Consider the following 22,559-nt stretch of genomic DNA (forward strand, 5'->3'; position numbering starts at 1 on the left):
CAAAGCAGTCATTTTCCCCAGGTGAATTGATCGCTATCAGCTGGAGATCAGTTGTAATAGCAGGAGACCTCCATCTAGTACCTGGAGGTTGGCAGCCCTACCAAAGTCACACAGCAGGCTGCATGTGGAGAAGTGGGGAATCATACCTGGTTCTCCTGATAAGTGTCCACCACTCATGTGGAGGAGGAGGGAATCAAACCTGGTTCTGCAGATTAGAGTCCGCCTCTCTTAACCACTACACCATGCTAGAGAGAGAGGCAAAGCCTGCCACCTGCCAAGAACAAGGTGAATGTTTTACACATAGGATTTCTGATCAAGCCAACCAGCCATGCAACGTTGAGTCCCCAAATTCTCAGCGACATCTCTCTTTTGGCAGACAGACCAGTGGGTTGCATCCAACCAGTTTTCTGCTGATGAAAAATGGAGGAGGGGTCCCCACTGACCACCAAAAAAGGTTATGCTGGGGGCTGTGGAATACACATGTACAGAAGCTGCGTGGGATGTAGACTGTAGTGAGGAGGAGAAATTAGTGATACTAAATTAAGAGTCTGGCTGGATCCAACCCAGTGCAGCAAAGTTTCCATGAAAATCAAAAGTTCGATGTGTGTTTCTTAACAGCATTCCGTTATGCAATTTAGATTTTCTATGATACACATATTTCACATTCTAGTACAAATCTGGGATTTTTATTCAACAGACGCCGTATGCTTGATGATGGTTTCATCTTCCTTGTGTTTTTCTTTATTTTTCCTTGCCTTTATTATTGATAGTACTTTTAACGCAAGCAAGCTGTTCGAAGTCGCATTTTGTTTGAAAGGCTGGAATGGAATGAATGAATAATACATGAATCCTAGTACTGGTACTGTTCCTTTAAAAAGAATACCTCTGGCATGTTTTTTTTTTTTTAAAGTGCATGGTGCTTTAAATAAAAGGGTAGTTTGCCTCTCTGAAATGCTCATTGTGGTTTCCTGCTGCTAAGAAAGGACGCAGAAATACTATAATCACCCATCCCCAAAAAAACGTGCAGTCAAGATTGCTTGTAAAAACACTCATTTGGAACTAAACTCAGGCTCCTCCAAAGCCATCAGCAGGGAAAGAAATGCAGAATGTCATAGGAATATTTACCAGCATCCATGGCGGAGTGTTGCTGTCTTGCTTGCTGTCAGAGAATTGCAAGAATGCTAAAAAAGCTTTTAAAGGGGAAATGCCATGTTGCGATGCCATCATGAGATAATTAAAGGAGTGATAACTTCTGGGTGGCATTCCTTAAATATAACTGTCGCAATGATGTCCAGCTGCCTGTTTTGTCTTTAGGTGTATCTGCTCAGCTGACCAGTACTCGTCTCCGCCGGAATACATCTGTAGGGACTCCCTTTTGGATGGCACCTGAGGTTAGATGACTATTAATTCCTGGTTTTAGCTCTGTCTGTTTGTGCTTTCTCTTGTTAGCTTTTGCTTTCCCCCAGTTCTTTATGTTTTTGCAAAATTCTAGAACTCCCTGCTGTTATGTTCTGAATCCTTTGAAAACCCATTGGATCAGCGTTGAGGTTGCTTTATGAATAAGGGGATTATTTGGTGGTATTTATTAGAACACAACAAAAGAACTTAGCTTGTGCTGAAGTTCCTATAGATAGGAGTCTGTTCTAATATGCTCTGTGATATTAATTCTTAAAAAAAACCAAGATATTACATGCATGATAGAAAATTCTAATTGTATACATTTTACCTGCTCAGGCAACTTTGTGCATGCCTTTTTCCGGTGTAAGTTTCCCTAAGGAAAAACTAAGCAAAACTAGGCGATATTTAGGCCATTTATGCATGGGAGGGTTTGCCTTGGATTTGCCACTCTCCAGATGCACATTTTCCCCATCCAGATTCTCAAGACCCAAAAATAAGACCATATGCAGAGTTTTGAGAATTTGGATGGGGAAAACGTGCATCTAGAGAGTGGCAAATGCAAGGCAAAACCTCCTGTGCATAAATGGCCGTAGTAAATTGAGTTCTCTGTATCCAGTCCAAACCACACATTTAGGAATCTGAAGGGTTTCTGTACAAGGCCAAAGCCTTTCAAGGCTGAGGATGAGTCTGCAAATGGTTGTCATTTATTGCCAGCTGATGGCAGCAGGACTGTTAACTCAGAGGTACAGAGGCATGTTCCATTGCTTTTGTGTTCAGAAATGTTTTCACGGCTTATGCATTTGAGTACGTACGCAGCCTTCACAACTGAGGTGGGTGGGCCAGTTCTGCCACGTGGCATTACATCTGTATCAAAGTCCTTTGGGGCTCTGGATCAGTGCCTAACATCTCAAGCTGTCGCATGATTAATGGAAAAGAACAAGTTTCTGTAGTTCAAGTGTTGTCATTCCTAAGTGTAAAAAAAAGAAGGTATTGAGTACATTGTGTCATGAAATAATCAAGGCTTGTCAGGAGATAGAGCAGTTTTGTAATGTGATATGAGCAACAAGGTCTGTTCCTTCGGAGGTGTCTGTTTAGGGCAGGTATCCACAGTGTGGTCCATCTAGCCTAACACAGAACTCCTACTACCAAGTATTGGGGCCATCCCATTATTTTTGCACTTCCCGGTAGGCCATGCAAACAAGTTGTTTATTGAACCAGATGAGCCATCATATGTGGTTGGTAGACTGAGTTCTGGTGAGCCACAGGTTATCCAATCCAGGTTAATGAGGAGAAGGCAGCTACTCTGGTCAACTCTCCATCTAATCCAAGTAGACATATCCCATTGGTAATTGTCAACTGCCCTTCAAAGCTTTCTCCCATGTTTTGAAGAGGATATGTTGCTATTTCTAATAAAGGCTGATGAACACATTACAGAGTGCACAGATTGTATCTGGGGGCCCAGCCTGTGTAACGGTCAGACATGTACTGCAGGTTCTTCTCGATTCCTGTTCACAGGATGCCTGATTTGGATTGGGACCATAGTGTTTGTGGAGAAGGGGCTTCAGCCCACCCCCCCAGTTTTCCTCACCTGAAGCAGCCCCCAAGGGGAAGCTCTGTTTGGTGCATTGCAGAAAACCACGTGTCCAAGGGAACATATGGGTTTCCCCAATGGGTAGGGTTGCCAGGCCCCTCTTTGCCACCAACGAGAGGTTTTTTGGGCGGAGCCTGAGGAGGGCAGGGTTTGGGGAGAGGAGGGACTTCAGTGCCATACAGTCCAATTGCCAAAGCGGCCATTTTCTCCAGGTGAACTGATATCTATCAGTTGGAGACCATTTATAATAGCAAGAGATCTCCAGCCACCACCTGGAAATTGGCAACCCTACCAACGGGCCAAGTATCATCTGCACTGTTTCATGTTGGAAAAAATGGGGCGGGGTGGGAAGCTGAAGCCCTTCTCAATGCACACTGTTGGCCTGATCTGAATTGAGCACCCTGTGTGTGATAATGGAGAAGAACTTGCAGTTAACATCTGATTGATAGAGAGGGTGAAGTCTCCAGATCCAACCTGTGAGTTGTTCTATTGGGCCCAGTATCAGGTTCTGAATTGCAGTACCTTCGACTGTAGAAAGAATCAATTTGGGATTTCTTTTTAGATTGTTATGTGCTTATGCAGCTATTCTGTTACCATAGCAATAGCTGTGGAACCATAGATGAGTTCTTCTCTCGGTGTGTTACTGTCACGGCGGCACATCAACATGATTTTATGTGTCTGCCTCTCTGCTGTTTTCTGCAGCATAGCATTTATTCAGACAGCACGGAGGGTCAAAATACAGTTTAACTACTCACCCTTTTAGAATGTTTCCACTTCATGCTTAGGAGGTATAAAATGTCTAAAATTATGACTGTTCCGGCTGCTGCGCTGGGAAGCTTAAGAACCATGTCAGACTAAAACAATATGATTATCTGGGCAGCTCTCCAGTCAGACGCTTTTTATTTTATGTATTTTTTTCTCTTGATAGGTGATTGCCTGTGAGCAACAGCTGGACAGTTCCTACGATGCCAGGTGTGATGCGTGGTCACTTGGTATCACTGCTATAGAGTTAGGGGATGGAGACCCACCCTTGGCTGATTTGCATCCTATGAGAGCCCTTTTCAAAATACCAAGGTATGGTCTCTGTACACTTTTCTTGTGACTTTAGTTGGGCAGGTGATTTCTTCCATAACCAAGATAACACTGGAAAATTATATGGTTCTGTAAGTCTTTGCAATGCAGTAAGCGATTGTTCTCCACCAGTAAATTGACATAGGTTGGTTTCGGCGTGGTGTAGTGGTTAAGAGCAGTGGTTTGGAATGGTGGACTCTGATCTGGAGAACCAGGTTTGATTCCCCACTCCTACACATGAAGCCAGCTGGGTGACCTTGGGCTGTCACAGTTCTCTTAGAGCTCTACCTCACAGGGTGGCTGTTGTGGGGAGGGGAAGGGAAGGTGATTGTAAGCCGGTTTCAGTCTCCCTTAAGTGGTAGAGAAAGTCGGCATAGAAAAAACCAACTCTTCTCTTCTTTTTTCTGCCTGTACTGTAATTTTACAGAGGAAATAAGGTATCAGACACTCTAAAACCTAGGTGAGAGCAGGGGTTTGAGTCCAGGACAGTGTACAGAGATGTGGGACTCTAAGATGTAAACTGCATCATATGTTTACTAACTGCATGAAGGTACTTTCATTTGGTAGCAGGTAGCATAGCCTTAGTTCGGGCTGCTAAATTAAACTGAAGCTTAGAACCCTAGTTTTAGGCTACATCACTGGCATCTTTCAACAGGAGCACGTGTTTCAGTTGACATAGGAATACCTCTTGACATGGATTCATCAAGCTACAACTGTAATGTTTGGAACACTTTCCGGGCCACTGTCATGTAGAGCATATCAGTGCCACCAGGACATGTTCCTGGTGCTTGGTGGTAGGTCCAGAATGTCGAACCCAAGGAGAGTGACAACAGTATGCTGGACTAGCACACTCTATCATATTACATACAACAATCATGTAAATAGTGCAGTTACAACCCTACAATCCTGAAAAGTATGGGAATGTCCTGCAGTGAGCATTAGATGGCCCGGAAGGCTTTGCACAGCCGTTGGTAACATTGGGCAAGCCTTTCAGTTCAGCTGACACCTTGACTGCGTTGCTCTGTAACAAACAAAAGAAGAGTTGGTTTTTATATGCCTATTTTTTCCTACCTTTTAAGGAGAAACAAACCGGCTTATAATTTCCTTCTCTTCCTCTCCCCACAACAGACACCCTGTGAGGTAGGTGGGGCTGAGAGACTTTAAGAGAACCACGACAAGCCCAAGGTCACCCAGCTGGCTTCGTGTGGAGGAGTGGGGAAAATAATCCTGGTTCACCAGATTAGAGTCTGCCACTCATGTGAAGGAGCGGGGAATCAACCCCAGTTCTCCGGATTAGAGCCCACCGCTCTTAACCACTACACCACGCTGGCTGTCAGAGCTGTTGTCATGGCAAAATTGGTTCTCTTCATGTGCTACAAACCAGGCTTGGGATCTGGGAAACGAACTAACAGGTGTTTCTGTGGTATGCACCTGTAGTGGGCTGCCGAATGATGTGAGTGCGGCATTATTGCTTGATTGAGGACAATATTTATATGCCTGACTTTCTCCTGACCGACTCAGGACCCTGGGCATGGTGGGCAAAATATTCCTTTTGATCCAGGCTTGTCATGCACCAGTAGCTTTGCAGAAGAATTCTGTTTTGCAGCCTGACTCTAAAACCAGGAGGATCGAAATCCCCCTGACCTCTTCTGAGAGGCTGTTCTGCAAGCATGGGGGCAGCCCCTGGAAAAGCTGAAGCCCAGAGGCTGTTGCAGGGTACACTTCAGGCAGGGGATCCTGCTGTTCCTTCCTTCCTCCAATTTTCAGGGAAATACTTTGTAGATCTTTATAGAAGAGGCTTAGTTTTATGTAGCATAGGGTAGTGTTTTAATTGTTTGCTGTATATGGAATTTTTACGGTTGGAAGCCACTTTGAGCTTTTAGGAAATACATTAAATCAATACATACTTTTATTTTTAGGTACTAAAAGGGTGCAAAAAGGGTAATAACAAGAGCCCCGTGGTGCAGCGTGGTAAGCTGCAGTACTGCAGTCAAAAGCTCTGTTCACAACCTGAGTTCAACCCAGATGGAAGTTGGTTTCAGGTAGCCAGCTCAAGGTTGACTCAGCCTTCCACCCTTCCAAGGTTGGTAAATTGAGTACCCAGCTTGCTGGGGGTAAAGTGTAGACGACTGGGAAAGGCGGTGGCAAACCACCCCATAAACATAGTCTGCCGAGGAAATGTCGTGATGTGACATCACCCCATGGGTCAGTAATGACCTGGTGCTTGCACAGGTGACTACCTTTACCTTTTAAGAAGAGTAATATGGTATTAAAATAGCATTTTTGTCTTTTTTTAGTGAAAGCATGGGCTGTTGAAATTCAACTAATGCCGTACTTAAAGAATAGCTGTTGCAAGGGTGGATCCAGTGTAATTTGCTTATACAGCAGAAACGTTTTCATTTGCACAAGTTTTGCTTTTTCCATTTGTAGTGATGTTGTGCAGGGGGAAACGGAGTATATCTTGAAGGGTAATGATCTGTTGAAACCGTCTTGTTCAGATTTAGCTACAGTGAAGCAGAAACATTAGTTACTTCAACGGAAAGTAAGAGCCGGTGAGGTATAATGACGTGCAGGTGGAGCAGCTTAGATTTGGGAGCAACCGAGTCAAATTGCCACCCAGTTGTGTAGCTCACTGGGTGGCCAGAGACAAATTGCTGTCTTTCAGCCTAGCTGGTATCACGGGGTTGGGGTGAGACAAAAAATACTACTCTCTCAGCTAGGGTACAAATAATAAGGAAATGAAATGTAACCTTTGGTTAAAAGATCGTCGCAGTGTCCTGACACCTACCTTGTGTAAACTGGCAGCAATATCATCAGTCTAACTTGCTCTTCCGTTGCCTTCCCTATTCCTCTCTGTTGCCTTGGTGAAAACTGTAATACAAACTCTGATCTACCCTTAAACTTGACTAATGTCTGGCCTTCCATTGTCTCACCTCACCACCATTACCTCTATCGAGCGCTGTCTTCACAAAATCATTCTCCTTTCTCAGACCACATGATTACATTATTTCATTTTTTACACTGGTTTCCTGCTCTTTCCTGGATCCAGCACAAACTTATTAATCTTTCTGTTCTCATAACCTGGTACATCCCTGCTCCTGATGTTCCCTAACCCTCTACCACCGCTGTTTGAAGACCTCCTCCAGCCTCAAATGATGCTGCCTCTTGTACCTGGGACTGCCTCCAAGAATACCTGCGTTATGCCTCCTCACTCTCTCTGCATTCAAACCACTCCTCAAAACTCACTTTTTCTGTAAAGCTTTTGATACAACTTCTTAGTTCCCGTCCCCTATTGGAACTAAGGCCAGGAATGAAATGAACATATTGTTCTCCTGTTTATCCCTACCTCCTGCTCATCCCTGCCCTGTGGTTTTCTTCCTCACATTTTAGATTATAAATTCCTTGGGGACCTGGCTTCCTATGCTCTTTAAAGCATTGTGTGCCTTCAATAACAATAACAAAATTGGTACTTAATGACTCAGTAAGACGGGAATTTGAGATGTATGATGACCCATAATTTGGAAGAGGTGGGATGGGCAGTCCTGTCCTGGTGGGAGTTCAGTCATACGCTTTCATCTCATGGCATATTTCTCATGTCTCTCTGAGTGCAGAATAAATTCCATATTGTTAGGTTATAGGGAACTCTTTTCTGGATATCTCAGATCATGGTCATATGAGTTACAGAGGTAAAATCATTGCATTTAGTCCTGACAATATTAGCAGACCCAAAGCATTGTAAAGACTGCTTATTGCATAAATAATGATGAATAGCTCATTAGTAGTATCATTTTGTTGACATGCTGGAAAATTACAGCTGCACTTGATTTATTTGCTAGAGATTTTTAAATCTGCTTTTTATTTGGTAAGCCATGTAACGTCCAGACCATCATTAGCACACAATACTTTTCTAAATAACAGTCCTTTGAAACGAGACAAACTCAGTTGTGTTTTTGGTGACTCATCTACAGACTCATTACTCAGCCTGACTTCCTTCAGTCTTCTTTGTTCCATGTACACACTAACCTATTTTAACACCATATTATGCAGAAACCCCCCTCCAAAGTTACGGCAGCCGGAGTTGTGGTCACCTGAATTCAATGACTTTATCAGCAAGTGAGTGACAGTTAAGCCATTTACAAGCAAATCAGTGTATGAATTCACATCAGTGTGGTTAAAACTGTGTAATCATGTTTATTCAAAGGATTCAGATGTTCAGATAAGACAGGAATACTTTTTTTTTAACAAAGGGACTGCTGGACAGAATGCAAAGGAATTTCTAGCGTCTAACAGTTAGGGATAAAAGAATTGCTTGTATTTTTAATTAGATCTGTGTTATTCATTATATCCTTGTTACATACATAATATTCATCAGAAATGTAACAGGGGACTCAACGTGGGCAGGGACAAAATGGTGCACCCGTGGCCAGGTGTGATATTCACAGACATTGCAGGGGGGTGGGGGTCATACCTCTTCTTTAGAACTGGAAAGGAGGGGAAAGTGAAAGATAATCGAGAAGGCATATTTATCCACTGCCATGTTTCTCCTCCAAATCTCCAAGTGTCTTGTGTATTTATATATGTCCACGAGTCAATAAAGGGTGTGCCTTAGTATAAAGCAGCTTCGTGTGTTCAATGTGAACCCCTGGAGGGGAAAAGGGTAGAGAAGATTCTCCCTCACTCCAGAACTGGTAGGAGAATAGTGCCCCCGTGCTTGTTCCACGCCCCACCTGGCATTAGTCTGCAATCTCTGTCTTCATCCATCTTTGGTTACACCAAGTTTTTCTTTTTCCTGCCAGTGCAGGTGCTTGACCAAAGATTATGAGAAACGTCCAACAGTGACTGACCTGTTGCAACACGAGTTTGTGAAGCAGGTGGAGGGGAAAGAGAGCATCCTGCAGATGCAGCTGACGGAATTCATTGATGTGCATCAGCAAATGGGAGTCACAGAAAAAGCAAGGTACTCTTCCTCCTTCCTCCCCCTGATGTAGCAAAAAAGATATTTTCAAAACTGTTTAATTGGTACTGTTAAAATGTGTAGTGGAATGCATACCTTCTGAGAGAGATGTTTCTTTAGGATCTTTTTTTCTGGTGCCCAAATCTGAGTTTACCTTTGGTCCAAGCCTGGCCCAAACTTGGGCTGGCCTTTGGCAAGGAGCCTTGAAGAAACCGTTCCCTACCCCGTCCCAAATTGAATCAATGTGGATCTGAGCAACAGCCCTACCATCGCTCATTTTAGTTGGTCACATTGGATCTTGCAACCCAGTTACCCTGGAGCAGCCCCCATGGGCATGATGCCCACCAGAATTTCCCTTCGTGCCCACTGAGCTTTTCAGAGAGTGGACAGGGACATTGTAAAGGTACGGCTTGTGATTGGCTGCCCTCACTCAAATGAAAGGGTTTTCTACTGGAGGATCAGGAGGACTGGTAAGCACCTGGGCTTTCCTTAGTCAGCATGTAGCCCTTCAGGCTTTCTTCTTCCCAGAAGGTGTGAGGTATTCTGTTTGGCTCTGCTTCCTGTGGCAGCCGTTTTGAGATGGTGCTCACCACCCCTTCTCAAAATTCCAGAGATGCCCACAAAAGGTTGGGCATCCCTGCCCTAGAGGAATCTGTCAGTGTCTTGGAAATGGCTTTTACCATGCTAGAAAAGAATGGACGTGATATTTCTGAGGTTTCAAAAATGTTAACGTTTGAACATGCCTACTGTAGAATGGTGTGATGTCATTCGGCTCAATCAGGAACTGGTTTCATTGTCTTTTGCGAAAGAATGCATTCCATCGGCAATTTATTGTGACTCCCCTGTTTTGCAGTCCCAGGCAGATCTTCCCTAGTGGGGTAACCATGGCTAGTGAGACTTCTTCGTCTTGGCCACAAATCTGGGCTAAGCAGTCATCTACGGGAAGCTTGCTAGTTTACAGAGTTGCGCCTCATAAGTGTTCTCATCAGTTTCATGCTGCAGAAGCTGCTCAGCATGAATAATTGTGGTGCAAAGAGGCAGCTACTTTGCATGTGAAGGAAATATATGGCCAGGATATTTTCATTATTGTACCTAGGGTAGAAGAAGACGGAGTTGGTTTTTATATGCTGGCTTTCTCTACCTTTTAAGGAGAATCAAACCGGCTTACAATCTCCTTCCTCTCCCCACAACAGATACCTTGTGAGGTAGGTGAGGCTGAGAGAGCTCGAAGAGAACTGTGACTAGCCCAAGGCCACCCAGCAGGCTTCATGTGTGGGGAAACCAACCCAGTTCACCAGATTAGAGTCTGCTGGTCATGTGGAGGAGAGGGGCATTTAGCAGTGTAATCAACAATACAATACCTTTATTGGCATCATAACATGATACAACACGCCAAAACATCAGCGAAAATAGGTTAAAATCTGCCATTGTTCATGAAAAATAATATTTATTGGTTAAAATTTTATTTAAGTTCTCTTAAACCGGGTGGGCTTGATGCTTTTCTCAGTAAGGGCTGAAGCTAGGAAGGAAGCTACTGAAGCCGTGAGGTTTCGGTCTTGGTCCGCTAAAAGGAGACGAGTCAGATTCCTTTTTGATCTTGTGCACCATGGGTCTGGCAAATGGCTAAGCATTAGATGACGAGGTCCACTATGGAGAGGGCAGTCCAATAGGATATGCTCCACCGTGTCAGGAATTCCAGCATCACAGGCACATAGTCGGGCATTATGGGGAACATGATGGAATCTGCCAGAAGTCACTGCTGATGGAAAGGCATTTAATTTTGCCAGCATGAAAGCTCTTCTCTGGATTGGTAAAGCTAAATTGTAAAGGTAATTAGCACAAGAGCCATAAGATCTGTGCATCATCAAGCATCCAGAATCGGGCCGCCATTTTATGAAATAACTAAAACTGTTTTGGCTCAGTGTCAGGATTTCTGAAACAGCTTCATCAAAGCAAAATACTGGCTATGAAACTTATTAGACAGTTAGCATTGATATATTTCTGCCTTGCTTCAAGGTAAGAGATAATAGATTTTTAAAAAATGAAAAATAGGATTTACAAGGGTGTTTTTTTTGACACTATCAATTGTTAATGTCACTTTTCCCCCATAGCAAATGAGCTGCAAAGAGAAATCTTATTAAAATCAGAGACATTTTTTTTCTTATTGATATTTGTGGCAGCTTAATGTCTTTCTGCAGTCTGCCAGTGAGATCAGAGGGATATGCGTTGTTCTTTTTATAGTCTGCCGTTTATCTCGTGAGGATGATTATGTGCATTCCCAGAAATGAAATCTCCAGCCAGCGTGGCGGAAGAGCCCTTTACAGCTTGTAAGGGTCCGGGATGTAGGAAGTCCTTGCAGAAAGAAGGCTGTACTGGGTCATTGGCCAGGAGCTGATCTAGCGCATGGTGCTAAGGAGAAAGGCGAATGCTTGCGGCAGGAGTTCAAGCTAGTCAGTCAAGTTTATGTGAGCAATGAGCTTGAAGGTCTTTCTAACCAACACCCTCTGCTTGCAATACATGCCATGTTGCTATTTTTACGTTGCAGACGATTCAGATTGGGGGGTGTCAAACTCATTTGTTTCGACGCAGAACTGTAGTCTTTGATTTGTGTTTGGGGTTCCTCCCTGAGTGGCAGTCCATATCTGCACTACGGTGCCATGTATGTTCTCATCACCCTTTGGGTTCAGTGTGCAGAACAGAAGGCGTGTCCCTGTACTATCTCAGCTGAGAACATAATTTCATAAGGGTCCACCTGAGTTTCTCTTGTATCTATGTTCAGGTAGTGCTTGCTGTGCCAAGCCCAATCTTTTGGTGTTGAGCGTGTTGCAAAAAAAAGCCCCCCCCCCCCGTGTGTTTTCACAACACTCCCTTTCCTTCCCCTCCTCCACAGCTCACCCAGAGAGGACAGTTTGGCCTGCCCTAGCATGGTCCAGTGCATAGCAATTAGATGACTCAAAGTGACACTGAAGCAGGGGTTATTCCATCAAGCATTATCTGGCAAGATCAGCTTGTCGCCTGTTGTCTCATCTGCTCATTTGTGTTTGCCAATCCAGGAAGAATTGTAGCAAAGTTTGTGGTTTTGTAGCTCATCCATTTAGATTTTGCGACAGCCGTTGTTGTTTTTACACTGACAGTGAGACCAAACAGGCATTTGGATGGAAGAGCATGAGAAATGCAATAACACATAGAAGTGATGTTGTGCTATGAAGTGTTACCGGGGCAGAAAGCCAGAATAATGTACAAGGTTACAGTATGGGACTAGGACAGTGGACACCTAGGACCAGACCCCTGCTCGGGACCTATGTGTTAAAATGTTCTTGGGTCATGTCTGAACACAAATGAAGCTGCCTTATGCTGAATCTGCCCCCTGGTCCATCAAGGTCAGTGTTGTCTACTCAGACTAGCAGTGGCTTCCCAGGGTCTCAGGTGGAGGTCTTTCAGACCACATTCTATATCACCTCTGGGTTTGCCACAAGGAATTTCAATGAAAAGTAAATTGCAAGTACTCTGTTGGGAACTCAGTTCAGGCACACAGGGGGCCCAATTGGATTGGGATTGCAACACAAGGGTTCTTAAGCCTCCCCCAATGCTGTTTTCCCTACCTGAAACAACCCCAGGGTGGCATATCCTGGGCTTTTTCAGGCCGGAAAAACAGTGCAGTGCTGCAGTCCCAATCGAAACTGAGACCCAGAACGCAATGCACAACTCACGTCTGATTGAAGGTCCTCAAGGTGGACCTGGAGATGACCAGGTAATGGTCATTAGGCTCAGTCTTGATCATGAAGCTTCCTGGGTGGTGGTGGTGATAATGATGGTGATGATGATGAAGAAGAAGAGTTGGTTTTTATATGCTGACTTTCTCTGCCACTTAAGGAAGAATCAAACTGGCTTACAATTGTCTTCCCTTCCCCTCCCCACAACAGACACCCTGTGAGGGAGGTGGGGCTAAGAGAGCTCTAAAAGAGCTGTGACTAGCCCAAGGTCACCCAGCTGGCTTCATGTGTAGGAGTGGGGAAAGCAACCCGGTTCACCAGATTAGCCTCTGCCGCTCATGTGGAGGAGTGGGGAATCAAACCCGGTACTCCAGATTAGAGTCCACTGCTCCAAACCACCACTCTTAACCACAATGCCACGCTGGTTAAGCCACCCTCTCTCAGCCTACCTCATAGTGAATCATGCCATTTTTCATGCTATTTTGGGAACCCTTAAAAATCACTTTCCTGCACTTTGACAATCCGGCCTAAAGAGCTCCGGCTGCCTCATTTCATTTTGATTGAAAGGAGGAGGGGAGGGGAGAAACTGTGCAGAAGAAATAATTGTCTTGAGTCATTTTGTTGTCAATACAGGTTTCATGAAACAGCCTGTCAAGCTGTGCAGAGCGGTGAAACAGGAGATCTGTGGCAAATATTAATAATAATTTCATGGAATTAAATGGGAGAGGGTTTTTTGTTGATGCATTGTGCCTACAATGCCTGGGAGCAGAATGGTACAGGAAGCCTTGTCCACTAATGTCAGCTGAGAGACTTAAAAAAATTCTCTTGGGGCTAACGCAGCAAAGCAGCCCTTTTCCCCTTTAGGATGTCCGTGCCCTTTGACAGTAAAGCAGGCAGAATGTTTTTGAGCTGTGCTCAGATCTTTGTTTTCATGCAGCTTGTATGGCAGATAATAGAAGAAGAAGAGTTGGTTTTTGTACCCCGCTTTTCTCTATCTTTAAGATGTCTCAAAGTGGCTTACAATTGCCTTCCCTTCCTCTCCCTGCAACAGACATCTTGTGAGGTAGGTGGGGCTGAGAGAGGTCTGAGAGAACTGTGACTAGCCCAAGGTTGCCCAGCAGGTTTCATGTGGAGGAGTGGGGAATCAAACCTGGCTCTCCAGATTAGCCAGTTCTCCGGATTAGCTTCCATAAATATAGGGGCTTCCATTAAGCAGTCTTCATGGAGACTTGGTAGATTTCCCTCCAAAGGTTTGTTATGCTCCTGTGTGACTATAAGAGAAGTGTCAGTGGACACGGCAAGGAAAGGAACTCAGGGTTAAGTCCCGCTGATCCTTTCTGTGAGTGGTGGCACTTTTCTCTGCTGTGAGGACCCTTCCCTGGATGCAAGAGGCTTAGAACAACTGATTATGGTGCTTTTCTGCAGCACAAAGAGCCTTCCCTTGATTCAGAACGCTTGCAGGAAGGAACTGGGGCTGGAGGAAGAGGATCCAACACTCTAAAGTTCTAGAAGGAGAATCCAGGCAAAAAAATGCAGGTGATTCTCCTAGGTTGCTTCCAAATGGATTTTGTTCTCCGTCTTTGCTTCCAAACTGGAAAGCTTGGGGGGGGGGGGAGCATCAAAACAATGTCATCTTCTAATTGTATTCTTTCCACGTTTTCCGCATCCTCAGTATGCTCTTTCTCAACCCATTTTTATTATGAGCTTTTTGGAAAGGGTGATGTTCAATGACCTTATCACATTGTCTGTATGGGAAGGTGTGCATTTTCAAATGTCCCGCCCACATTGCTACCATGTTGCGCCAATCAGCCCCGCATGGCTGCCATTTTCCACACCACATCACTGTGGGTCTTTAAAAAGAATCAGTAATTTTTTTAAGCCCTTGGAAAGACTTCCAGTAGCAGGGAAAATGGTGGTCAAGAAGCGCTGATGTCAGGAAATTAAGCAGAACATTCCCATGGGACACTCCATTGCCAATGTGCTTGCCCATGCATTTGCAGCACCAATGAAAGCATCAGGGAGCATCCTTGCAGTATGGAAGCAGCTTATTTTTCCCTCTTCCAAACTTTATCTTCTACAAAACTTGTAGCCTCATGTGATTATCCTAGCAACACTCCTATATATTCAGTAACATGACAAAAATTTCATAGAATGTAATGGTTTAACACCAGGAATGGGAAATGATAATTTGACTCAAGGTCTTTGACATCTCCTTGGGTGATGGGAAAAGCATGCAGTGAGAGAGGGTAAGATGTCAGTTCATACATCTGTCATTCCTGGATTTGGATATATGCAGATTTCTACAAGGTCACCCTGTTGATAAAGCAGGCGTAGAAAAGAGGATGACCCTCATGTACTGCTTCGCCAAACAAAATGTCTCCAAAATATAGATTTGTTTAAAAGGCAGGCATAATTTGCCCTTACAAATTGTCCACAGCCCAATTCCACCATTTTACAATGTCAGCAAAGAAACGCTTTGGATTCAGAGCTCTTCTGGCCAGTGCCACAACCGTGACCTTTACTTTAGAACTGCAGGGTCTTTTCAAAAGATGTTTTCGCACATAAGACTGGAATTGCCCAGCAGCCTTTCGCATGCCATTGGTGTGAATGTGTGTTAGATTTTGCTCTTGTGAAATTGAAAGGCCAGGAACAAACAGAAAGGGTGTGTGTATGAAAAGACAACAGTAGGTCTCCCAGTTGATCAGTGAACAAGCCAGAAAGGGTATTTTATGAGGAGGGAGTATCCCCAGAGGTAAGCATATGTATTGAAGACACAGTCAAAATGATGCTCAAATTTCATTACAAGCGGACCTGTCTGAGTGCTTTTCTTATTAGCGGTTCCAGAATACACACACAAAAGACACGGTAGTGCCTATAGGTCAAATTTACTATTTGCCCTATGCACAAGCAGTAACTTTGTGTCCACTAAACTCATGAAGGGGATATGTTTAGCCCATGTTAACTGCTGGCAAAAATAGCATGTAAATTAAGCTAAATCCTGTTAAGATTATGAGATCATTCTGGTGTGGCAGTCTGTGCTGACCGGTTTGCTTACCAGAGGCAGGAAGGGGAGAGAGAAAGGCCAATGTCCTGAGATGCCCAGAAACCTCACTGAAACTTCTTAGAAGGTACATCACTCCTTCTAACTGTGACCTTGACAATTGTGCCTATGGGCTGAGCAGCGAAATGAGGCCACCTGAGGACAAGGTACAGATTTCTGTATACTCAGGGAAATCCCCAGCTATGCAGAAAAAAGTATTCATTTCTAAATTACAGAACAAACAAAAATCACCCAAGGAGGACTGAGCAGCCTCACTGCCCTCTAGGGACCATGGGACATTGAAGGGCGATTGAAAAGAAATAGAAAGGAAAAGGAGATGGCTTGCCAACCTCCAGAGGAGGCCTTGAGTTCTACCAGAATTGCAACTGATCTTCAGACTACAGATAACAGTTCCCCTGGAGAAAATGGCAGATTTGGAGGCTGTACTCTACAGCATCGCATCCCTGCTGAACTCATTCCCCTCGCCAAATCTCCACCCCCAAATCTCGAGGAGTCTCCCAGTCTGAAGTTGGCAACCCTAGTTTGGCCTGCCTGAGTCCCTAACAACTCAGTGAGTGGGTGGGAGGGGGGAATTGAGTGTCTGGGGTGGTGGGGTTGGGAACTGGTATACAACTGGGGATGGGAACTGGTATACAAGTGGTAAATCCTCCCTCCTCCGTCCAGAATTCTTCAAGCTTTGGAAGATTCTGATCGCTTTGAAGCAAGGAGTCGGGGGAGCAACATTCATTTTGGTCAGAGTAAAAGTGTTTCCTCAATCCTGATTTGTCACCTCCAGGATCCTTTCAAGGGCGGGGGGAGATCTATTTATTACATTTGTGGCTCACCCTTCCTCCAAGCAGCTCAGGGCAGTGTACTTGATTCTGTCCTCTTCCCATACCCTATGAGGTCAACTGCACTGAAAGAGTGTGACTGATCTAAAGTCACTCCATTAGTGAGAAGATTTGAGCCCAGAAGTTCCAAGACCTAGTCTAACCTTTTAACCACAATACCACGCTGTCTCTTCCCAACCGTCCTTAAAGTAACCTGGTATGGGGAGTGGGGGGGGGGGAGGTTGGAGCATGACATAAGATGCATATACCCCAACCCCAATTTCCACACCCTCAAATTCCTCCCTAAGGAGAGTGGGGTAAAATGCCTCTTTCCCCATTCAGTTTCAGGACTTGGAGAGCAGTCTCCTGCAAAGCAGTTGGTGCTAAAGAGCCCTTATACTACAGTGCTAGACTCTGGGGGTTGGGGACAGGAAGCTGCTGCTCTCAGTTCAGGGCTCAGCTATTTGGGATCATGGTACTATTGGGATGCAAGGCTTTCCCAATTGTTTTGCGCTTTGCAATAACTCATGGACCCCTCCCCTATTTGTTTCTCTCTAGTAGCCACCATTAAGTCAGACCTTTGCTACGTGAACTATTCATTGCATCCCTGAATAGCTCTGGAATAGTGAAAGCCATGCATGCACATGCAACAGATACCTGGCTGTCAAATGAGAATGTCTATAGATGTGTGGTATGGCGGTTAGAGCAGGGGTGTCAAACTAATTTGTTATGACAACCGGATATAACATAAATGTTACTTGGTTGGGCCAGGCCGTGCCTCGCCAGCCCAGATCGGGACTAGCTCGCGGTCTGTATAAGAGCTCTCAAAGGGCTGGATCTGGCCCCCAGGCCATATGTTTGACACCCCTGGGTTAGAGTGTCAGACTAGAATCTGGGAGACCCAAGTTCAAATACCCATTCTGCCATGGAAGCTCACTGGGTTATCTTGGGCCAGTCGCACACTCTTGGCATCATCTACTTCACAGGGTTGTTCTGAAGATAAAATGGAAGTGGGAACAATATTAGCCACTTTGGTTCCCCATTGAGGGGAAAGGTGGAGTACAAATGAAGTAAATAAATAGAGAATATTCCAATTTCCCCCCTTCTGTTTGGCTATTCTCATTTTGAATTTAGTTCAAACGTCGTGGTGATTCTTTTTTGACTGTTGTCTCTGGGTGTTTACATTTACCCATGGGAATTACAAGACCATGGGGATTTGTTGCAGTGGGAAAAGCCTTCCTTCTCTCTCTTTCCTTTTTTCTCTCTGTTTACAGATTTGAGCGTATTCATACCAAGAAGGGGAATTATAACAGGTCTCCGGTAGCAAATCAGGAAGATGTAGATGATTTGGCAATGTTGGAAGTGCTAGATGAGGTAAGGTACTTGGGCTGAAAAGGTTGCCTACTCCTGGTGTAGGGTGACACACAAGTTGAAGACACTAAGACCAACATCAAGTCAAGTTAACTGAAAGACTTCACCGTTAGTTTCCCCATTCACAGCATGAAGGGAGTACTTAGTACTGTTCATATTTCTAGTAATAGTAGACTCTTCCTTCTTTGTTTTAAAAAACAGAATACGGTAACAGAGCAACTGCAGAAGAGCTACTCCAGAGATCAGATATATGCCTACGTGGGAGATATCCTCATTGCAATCAATCCTTTTCGAAACTTAGACCTTTATTCTACAAAGGTGTGAAAATAAATTTGTTTGCCATAATTTCAATCTGGAGGCTCTTTGGTGAATGATATGAGGGTGTGGCGTGTAGTTCACATGTTTCCTACCTTCTGTTCTGCATGTTAGGATTTAGCCTGTACCTGTACCATAGTCCCCTAGATGTAAAGCCACAACCCTTCTTTAGTTGCACATGGCCACTAGTGTCACAGTCCACCCTTACATCAAAAGACGCATCCGCTGGGTCCGTGGGATCCTGGATGAGCCTGGCAACCATATTTTCTCCGAATGCAGAAGCCTGCTTTACAGGGCCATCCTAAGCAGAGTTACACACTGCTATATCCAGTAAAGACTTAGATGGGCTTAGATGGGTGTTCCTCTGCTTAGGATGGTATTGCTGTGGTCTCTTCCTGGACTGGGAAATCTGAGTAGTGCTTGCTGCTTTAACATGCATGTTCAGTACTAGTAGCCACTGTTCCCAGTAGGCTGCAGATACTGGTGCTAGTTACCTGAACTGGAACACATGTTACTTTAATATGTGTAATATGAAATGTTCCTCAGCAGGGTCTATATCAGGGTGTCAAACATAAGGCCTGGGGGCTGGATGCGGCCCCTTGAGAGCTCTTATCCAGCCCTCGAGCTAGCCATGGCAACCACCACCCCCCACTCTCAATCTGGGCTGGCGAGCCCACTGTTTGCAAACCCAAAGCAACACCCCTCCCCACCCCACTACCGATCTGGGCTGGCGAGGCATGGCCTGGCCTGGCCCAACCAAGTGACATTTATGTCATATTTGGCCCTCATAACAAATGAGTTCGACACCCCTGGTCTATAACGTTATGAAAAATATGGTACAGGGCCGGATTTAGGGTCAAGTCACCCGGTCTACCACCTGTGGCTTTGGAGTCTGGGAGCACAGAGCTTAATAGGCACCTAGTATGGAATATCAACTTGTAACTCAGCAGTGGAAGCAAGTGGTTCAGATGCTTAGTGGTAATGCTTTAAGGCCACTCCCTACTGTAATACTATTTAATACTGGCCCACACAGTGCATAGTTCCGTTTCTTAATGTTAGTACATTTCAGATACCCTTAAAATTTGAAAAGCTTCTATAAGCAGAGAGGGGAAAAAATGGTTTTTATTTACTGGTATTATGGCCCTGAGTACATTTACAGATTTTAGGGATTAGTAATGTGTGCCCGTCAGTCATCAAAGCAGTGACATTGGCTACAAAGGCCAATCAAAATGAAGGGTTCAGTGATGAACAAAATGGAGGAAGACGCTAAAAGAGCCCTCCTTGCCTGAGGTGCCATTTTGTCCAGGGCCCACACTGTGACTACTGGTAATACTGGTAATACTACTGGTAAAATCGGTCAAATAAGGCTATAAACACAAGAAAACACAATAGTGTAACATAAAAGTATAACGTAAAGAATATTTCTGTGGTCTCGCCTTCAGCATTCCAAACTGTATATCGGGGCTAAACGGACAGCCAATCCGCCTCACATTTTTGCTGTGGCTGACATCGCGTACCAGTCCATGGTCACGTACAATTCGGATCAGGTAACAGCAGTGATCTGCGAAGCCAAATTTGATACTCCTCTTGACTGTGTAGAAAGATGATAATCACAAATTCTCTTCTGCTCTTGCCTTCAGTGTATTGTCATTTCCGGAGAAAGCGGAGCAGGAAAGACCCAAAGCGCCCATCTTCTGGTTCAGCAGCTTACTATACTTGGAAGGGTATGTTTTAGAGAAAAACTGTTTCTAAACCTTTTTAGATTTTTCAGGACACGTATCAACTCTTATTTTCGGTTGTTTGTCATCGGAGAAATTTTTGTGATTCCCAAATAAGAAAATTGTAACACAAAGTATATTGCACTGCAAAAGAATACTTTAATAATGGCTGTTCTGAGAAATTAAATTGGTTGAATGCTTCTGTTTTTAAACATAGGCTAATAACAGAACACTTCAAGAAAAGATTCTCCAGGTCAACAATCTGGTGGAGGCTTTTGGAAATGCAGGCACGATTATTAATGATAATTCCAGCAGATTTGGGAAGTATCTAGAAATGAAGTTCACTTCCATTGGAACTGTTGTGAGCGCTCAGATTTCAGAGTATCTCCTAGAAAAATCCAGAGTCATCCATCAAGCTGTGTAAGTAAAAGGGGGGGCAGGGGGCCATTTCCGAAGAAGAGAGAGGGTGGGCGGCACCAGGTGAATGTGGTGAGGGGAAGGGGAGGTTGAGTCTGCCTATTCCACTTCTGGGGCCACCAGACATTTACGCATTAGTTACAGCAGTTGTGTAGACTTGCTGTGCATAGGCATTCTGGACCTACCAGATATCTACACATTGGACAGAACATTTGAATAGGGCTTACAAACATAAATTCAGATGTAGCCCAGCTGAGGAAATAATTTGAATTTTCTGTGAGCCGATGGTCTCCTCAGTTGGGCCTACACCAGAATTTGTGTTTATTAGCCCCGTTCAAATGTTTTGTCGAATGTATAGCTATCTGATGGATCCAGAAGCGAGACAGACATTCCTAGTGGTAAGGGTAAGCATAGCATAGCCCTCTTACCTTGCATAGGTATCATTATTATTATCACTTATTAGTCACGAATCCATTAAACTTGCTTACAGTGATGTGCTGGGGAAACAACAACAACACCCAACGGCCCTCAGAGTTCATCGTCTCACAAACCACATTTCAGTGTGGCAGCACCTGTTGCTGCCTCTCCTACCGAGTAGTCCTATGCCCTTGAAGTCAGTGGGCTTAGAATGGTGTAACTCTGCTTAGGACTGCACTGCCAAACACTTATTGCCTAGTGTAGATAAGACCTAGAATTTGCTATACGAGTAAATATCAGTACTTCTGCCGTGAATTTCTGAATAGCATCACGGGAGTAGGAACCCAGTGTTTTTGGTCTAATTCTGATTTCATTGTAATACCTGCCATACTAAGTTTTTGTTATTTCAGAGGCGAGAAGAATTTCCATATTTTTTACTCCATCTATGCTGGTTTGGCAGAGAAGAAGAAACTAGCACATTATAAATTACCAGAAAATAAGCCTCCCAGGTAACATTCTCTTTCTATTGTGTTTATGTCGCTATCCCACTGAGAGTTTTCACATAAATCCAAGTAAAGATATAAATGGGATCTCTTGCCTAAAATGAACCTTTTTAAACCTTAGACTAAAAATGTGTTCTGCACCTTGTGACGGATAAGGGGTTAATCTGCAGCAAGCGCTGACACTCTGAGCTCTGAGAGACAGAAGGCATTCGAAGCTTGGGACCCAGCCTGAGAGGAGGCTGTGAAAGTAGTTGAAGCTTGGGACCCAGCCTGGATAGAAGGCTGTGAAAGTAGTCGAAGCTTGGGACCAGCCAGAGGGGGCTGTGATAGATTGGAAGCTTGGTAGTGAGACTGAGCGGAAGCCAGACTGTACTCTGTGAACCTGAGGGGTTCTGTTAAAGCCAAAGCTATTGAGACACACAACCTGTGGTAGTGACAGGAATGAGAATTGGGTTAGAGAGGGCCCATTCTCAGGTCACAGAGGAGAATTAGTCTCTGAGGTAGAGCTATTTCGGTAGCAGTGAGGTGTGAAGGATTACAGCCACTGAGGTGGGGTAGTCAGAGAGAGCGAGGCTGGGGACAGAGTCTGAGAGTCTGCGTCTGAATAATAGTTCTCAGGGATAGAACTAAGCTTGAAACGGAATCTGAGCAGGCTTGAAACTAAGAACGAAAGGAACTTGAGTGAAGAAAACATCTAAGCTATTTCTCTGAAGTAATCTTGCATTTATAAATCTGACTCTGAGTTTTCCCTCCAAATTCTGCCTTTTCCTTGAAAACCAATCTCTTTGAGTTCTGTTCAATAAACTTCCCTGTTTTGTCTGTTTAAGTTAAAACGCCTCGTGTCATATTTCTCTCTGAGGTAAATACTGGTGTGGGACTGGAGGAGAAGGACAATAATCTCCTCACAAATATACTCAGGCCAACGCTTTTCCCTCAGCATATACACTCGGGCTGAGAGAGTGGGATATTGAAGTGGTTGACAGGAGGGTGCGTCAAACACCTCATCTGAATTTTCACATTCTCTCTCCCTCCTTCCTTTTAGGTACCTGCAGAATGAACTTCTCAGAACAGTGCAAGATTTCATGAACAATAGTTTCTATAAGTCCCAATTTGAATTAATTGAGCAGTGCTTTAAAGTGATCGGCTTCACGATGGAGGTGAGCGCTGGCGACGGTAACGACTTTAATAAAACAGGTTGGCACGAATTTCCAGCCAAAACAA

General features: G+C 44.4%; 1 protein-coding gene across 2 annotated transcripts in view; it reads left to right on the forward strand.

Annotated features, from left to right (window-relative positions):
* Positions 1–22,559, forward strand: part of MYO3A (myosin IIIA) — a 104,562-nt gene that overhangs the window by 29,938 nt on the left and 52,065 nt on the right. The window contains exons 5-15 of one of the 2 annotated variants that reach the window (XM_056856986.1): positions 1,315–1,391; positions 3,918–4,063; positions 8,108–8,173; positions 8,862–9,017; positions 17,872–17,971; positions 18,170–18,286; positions 19,726–19,830; positions 19,924–20,007; positions 20,219–20,421; positions 21,246–21,344; positions 22,381–22,495. In XM_056856986.1, the coding sequence (XP_056712964.1) occupies positions 1,315–1,391; positions 3,918–4,063; positions 8,108–8,173; positions 8,862–9,017; positions 17,872–17,971; positions 18,170–18,286; positions 19,726–19,830; positions 19,924–20,007; positions 20,219–20,421; positions 21,246–21,344; positions 22,381–22,495 (1,268 nt within the window). Of the gene's footprint in view, positions 1–1,314; positions 1,392–3,917; positions 4,064–8,107; positions 8,174–8,856; positions 9,018–17,871; positions 17,972–18,169; positions 18,287–19,725; positions 19,831–19,923; positions 20,008–20,218; positions 20,422–21,245; positions 21,345–22,380; positions 22,496–22,559 lie in introns of those variants that run through there. The other variant, XM_056856985.1, reaches the window with a different exon arrangement.

Source organism: Euleptes europaea, chromosome 11 (assembly GCF_029931775.1).
Source record: "Euleptes europaea isolate rEulEur1 chromosome 11, rEulEur1.hap1, whole genome shotgun sequence".
Taxonomy (NCBI): domain Eukaryota; kingdom Metazoa; phylum Chordata; class Lepidosauria; order Squamata; family Sphaerodactylidae; genus Euleptes; species Euleptes europaea.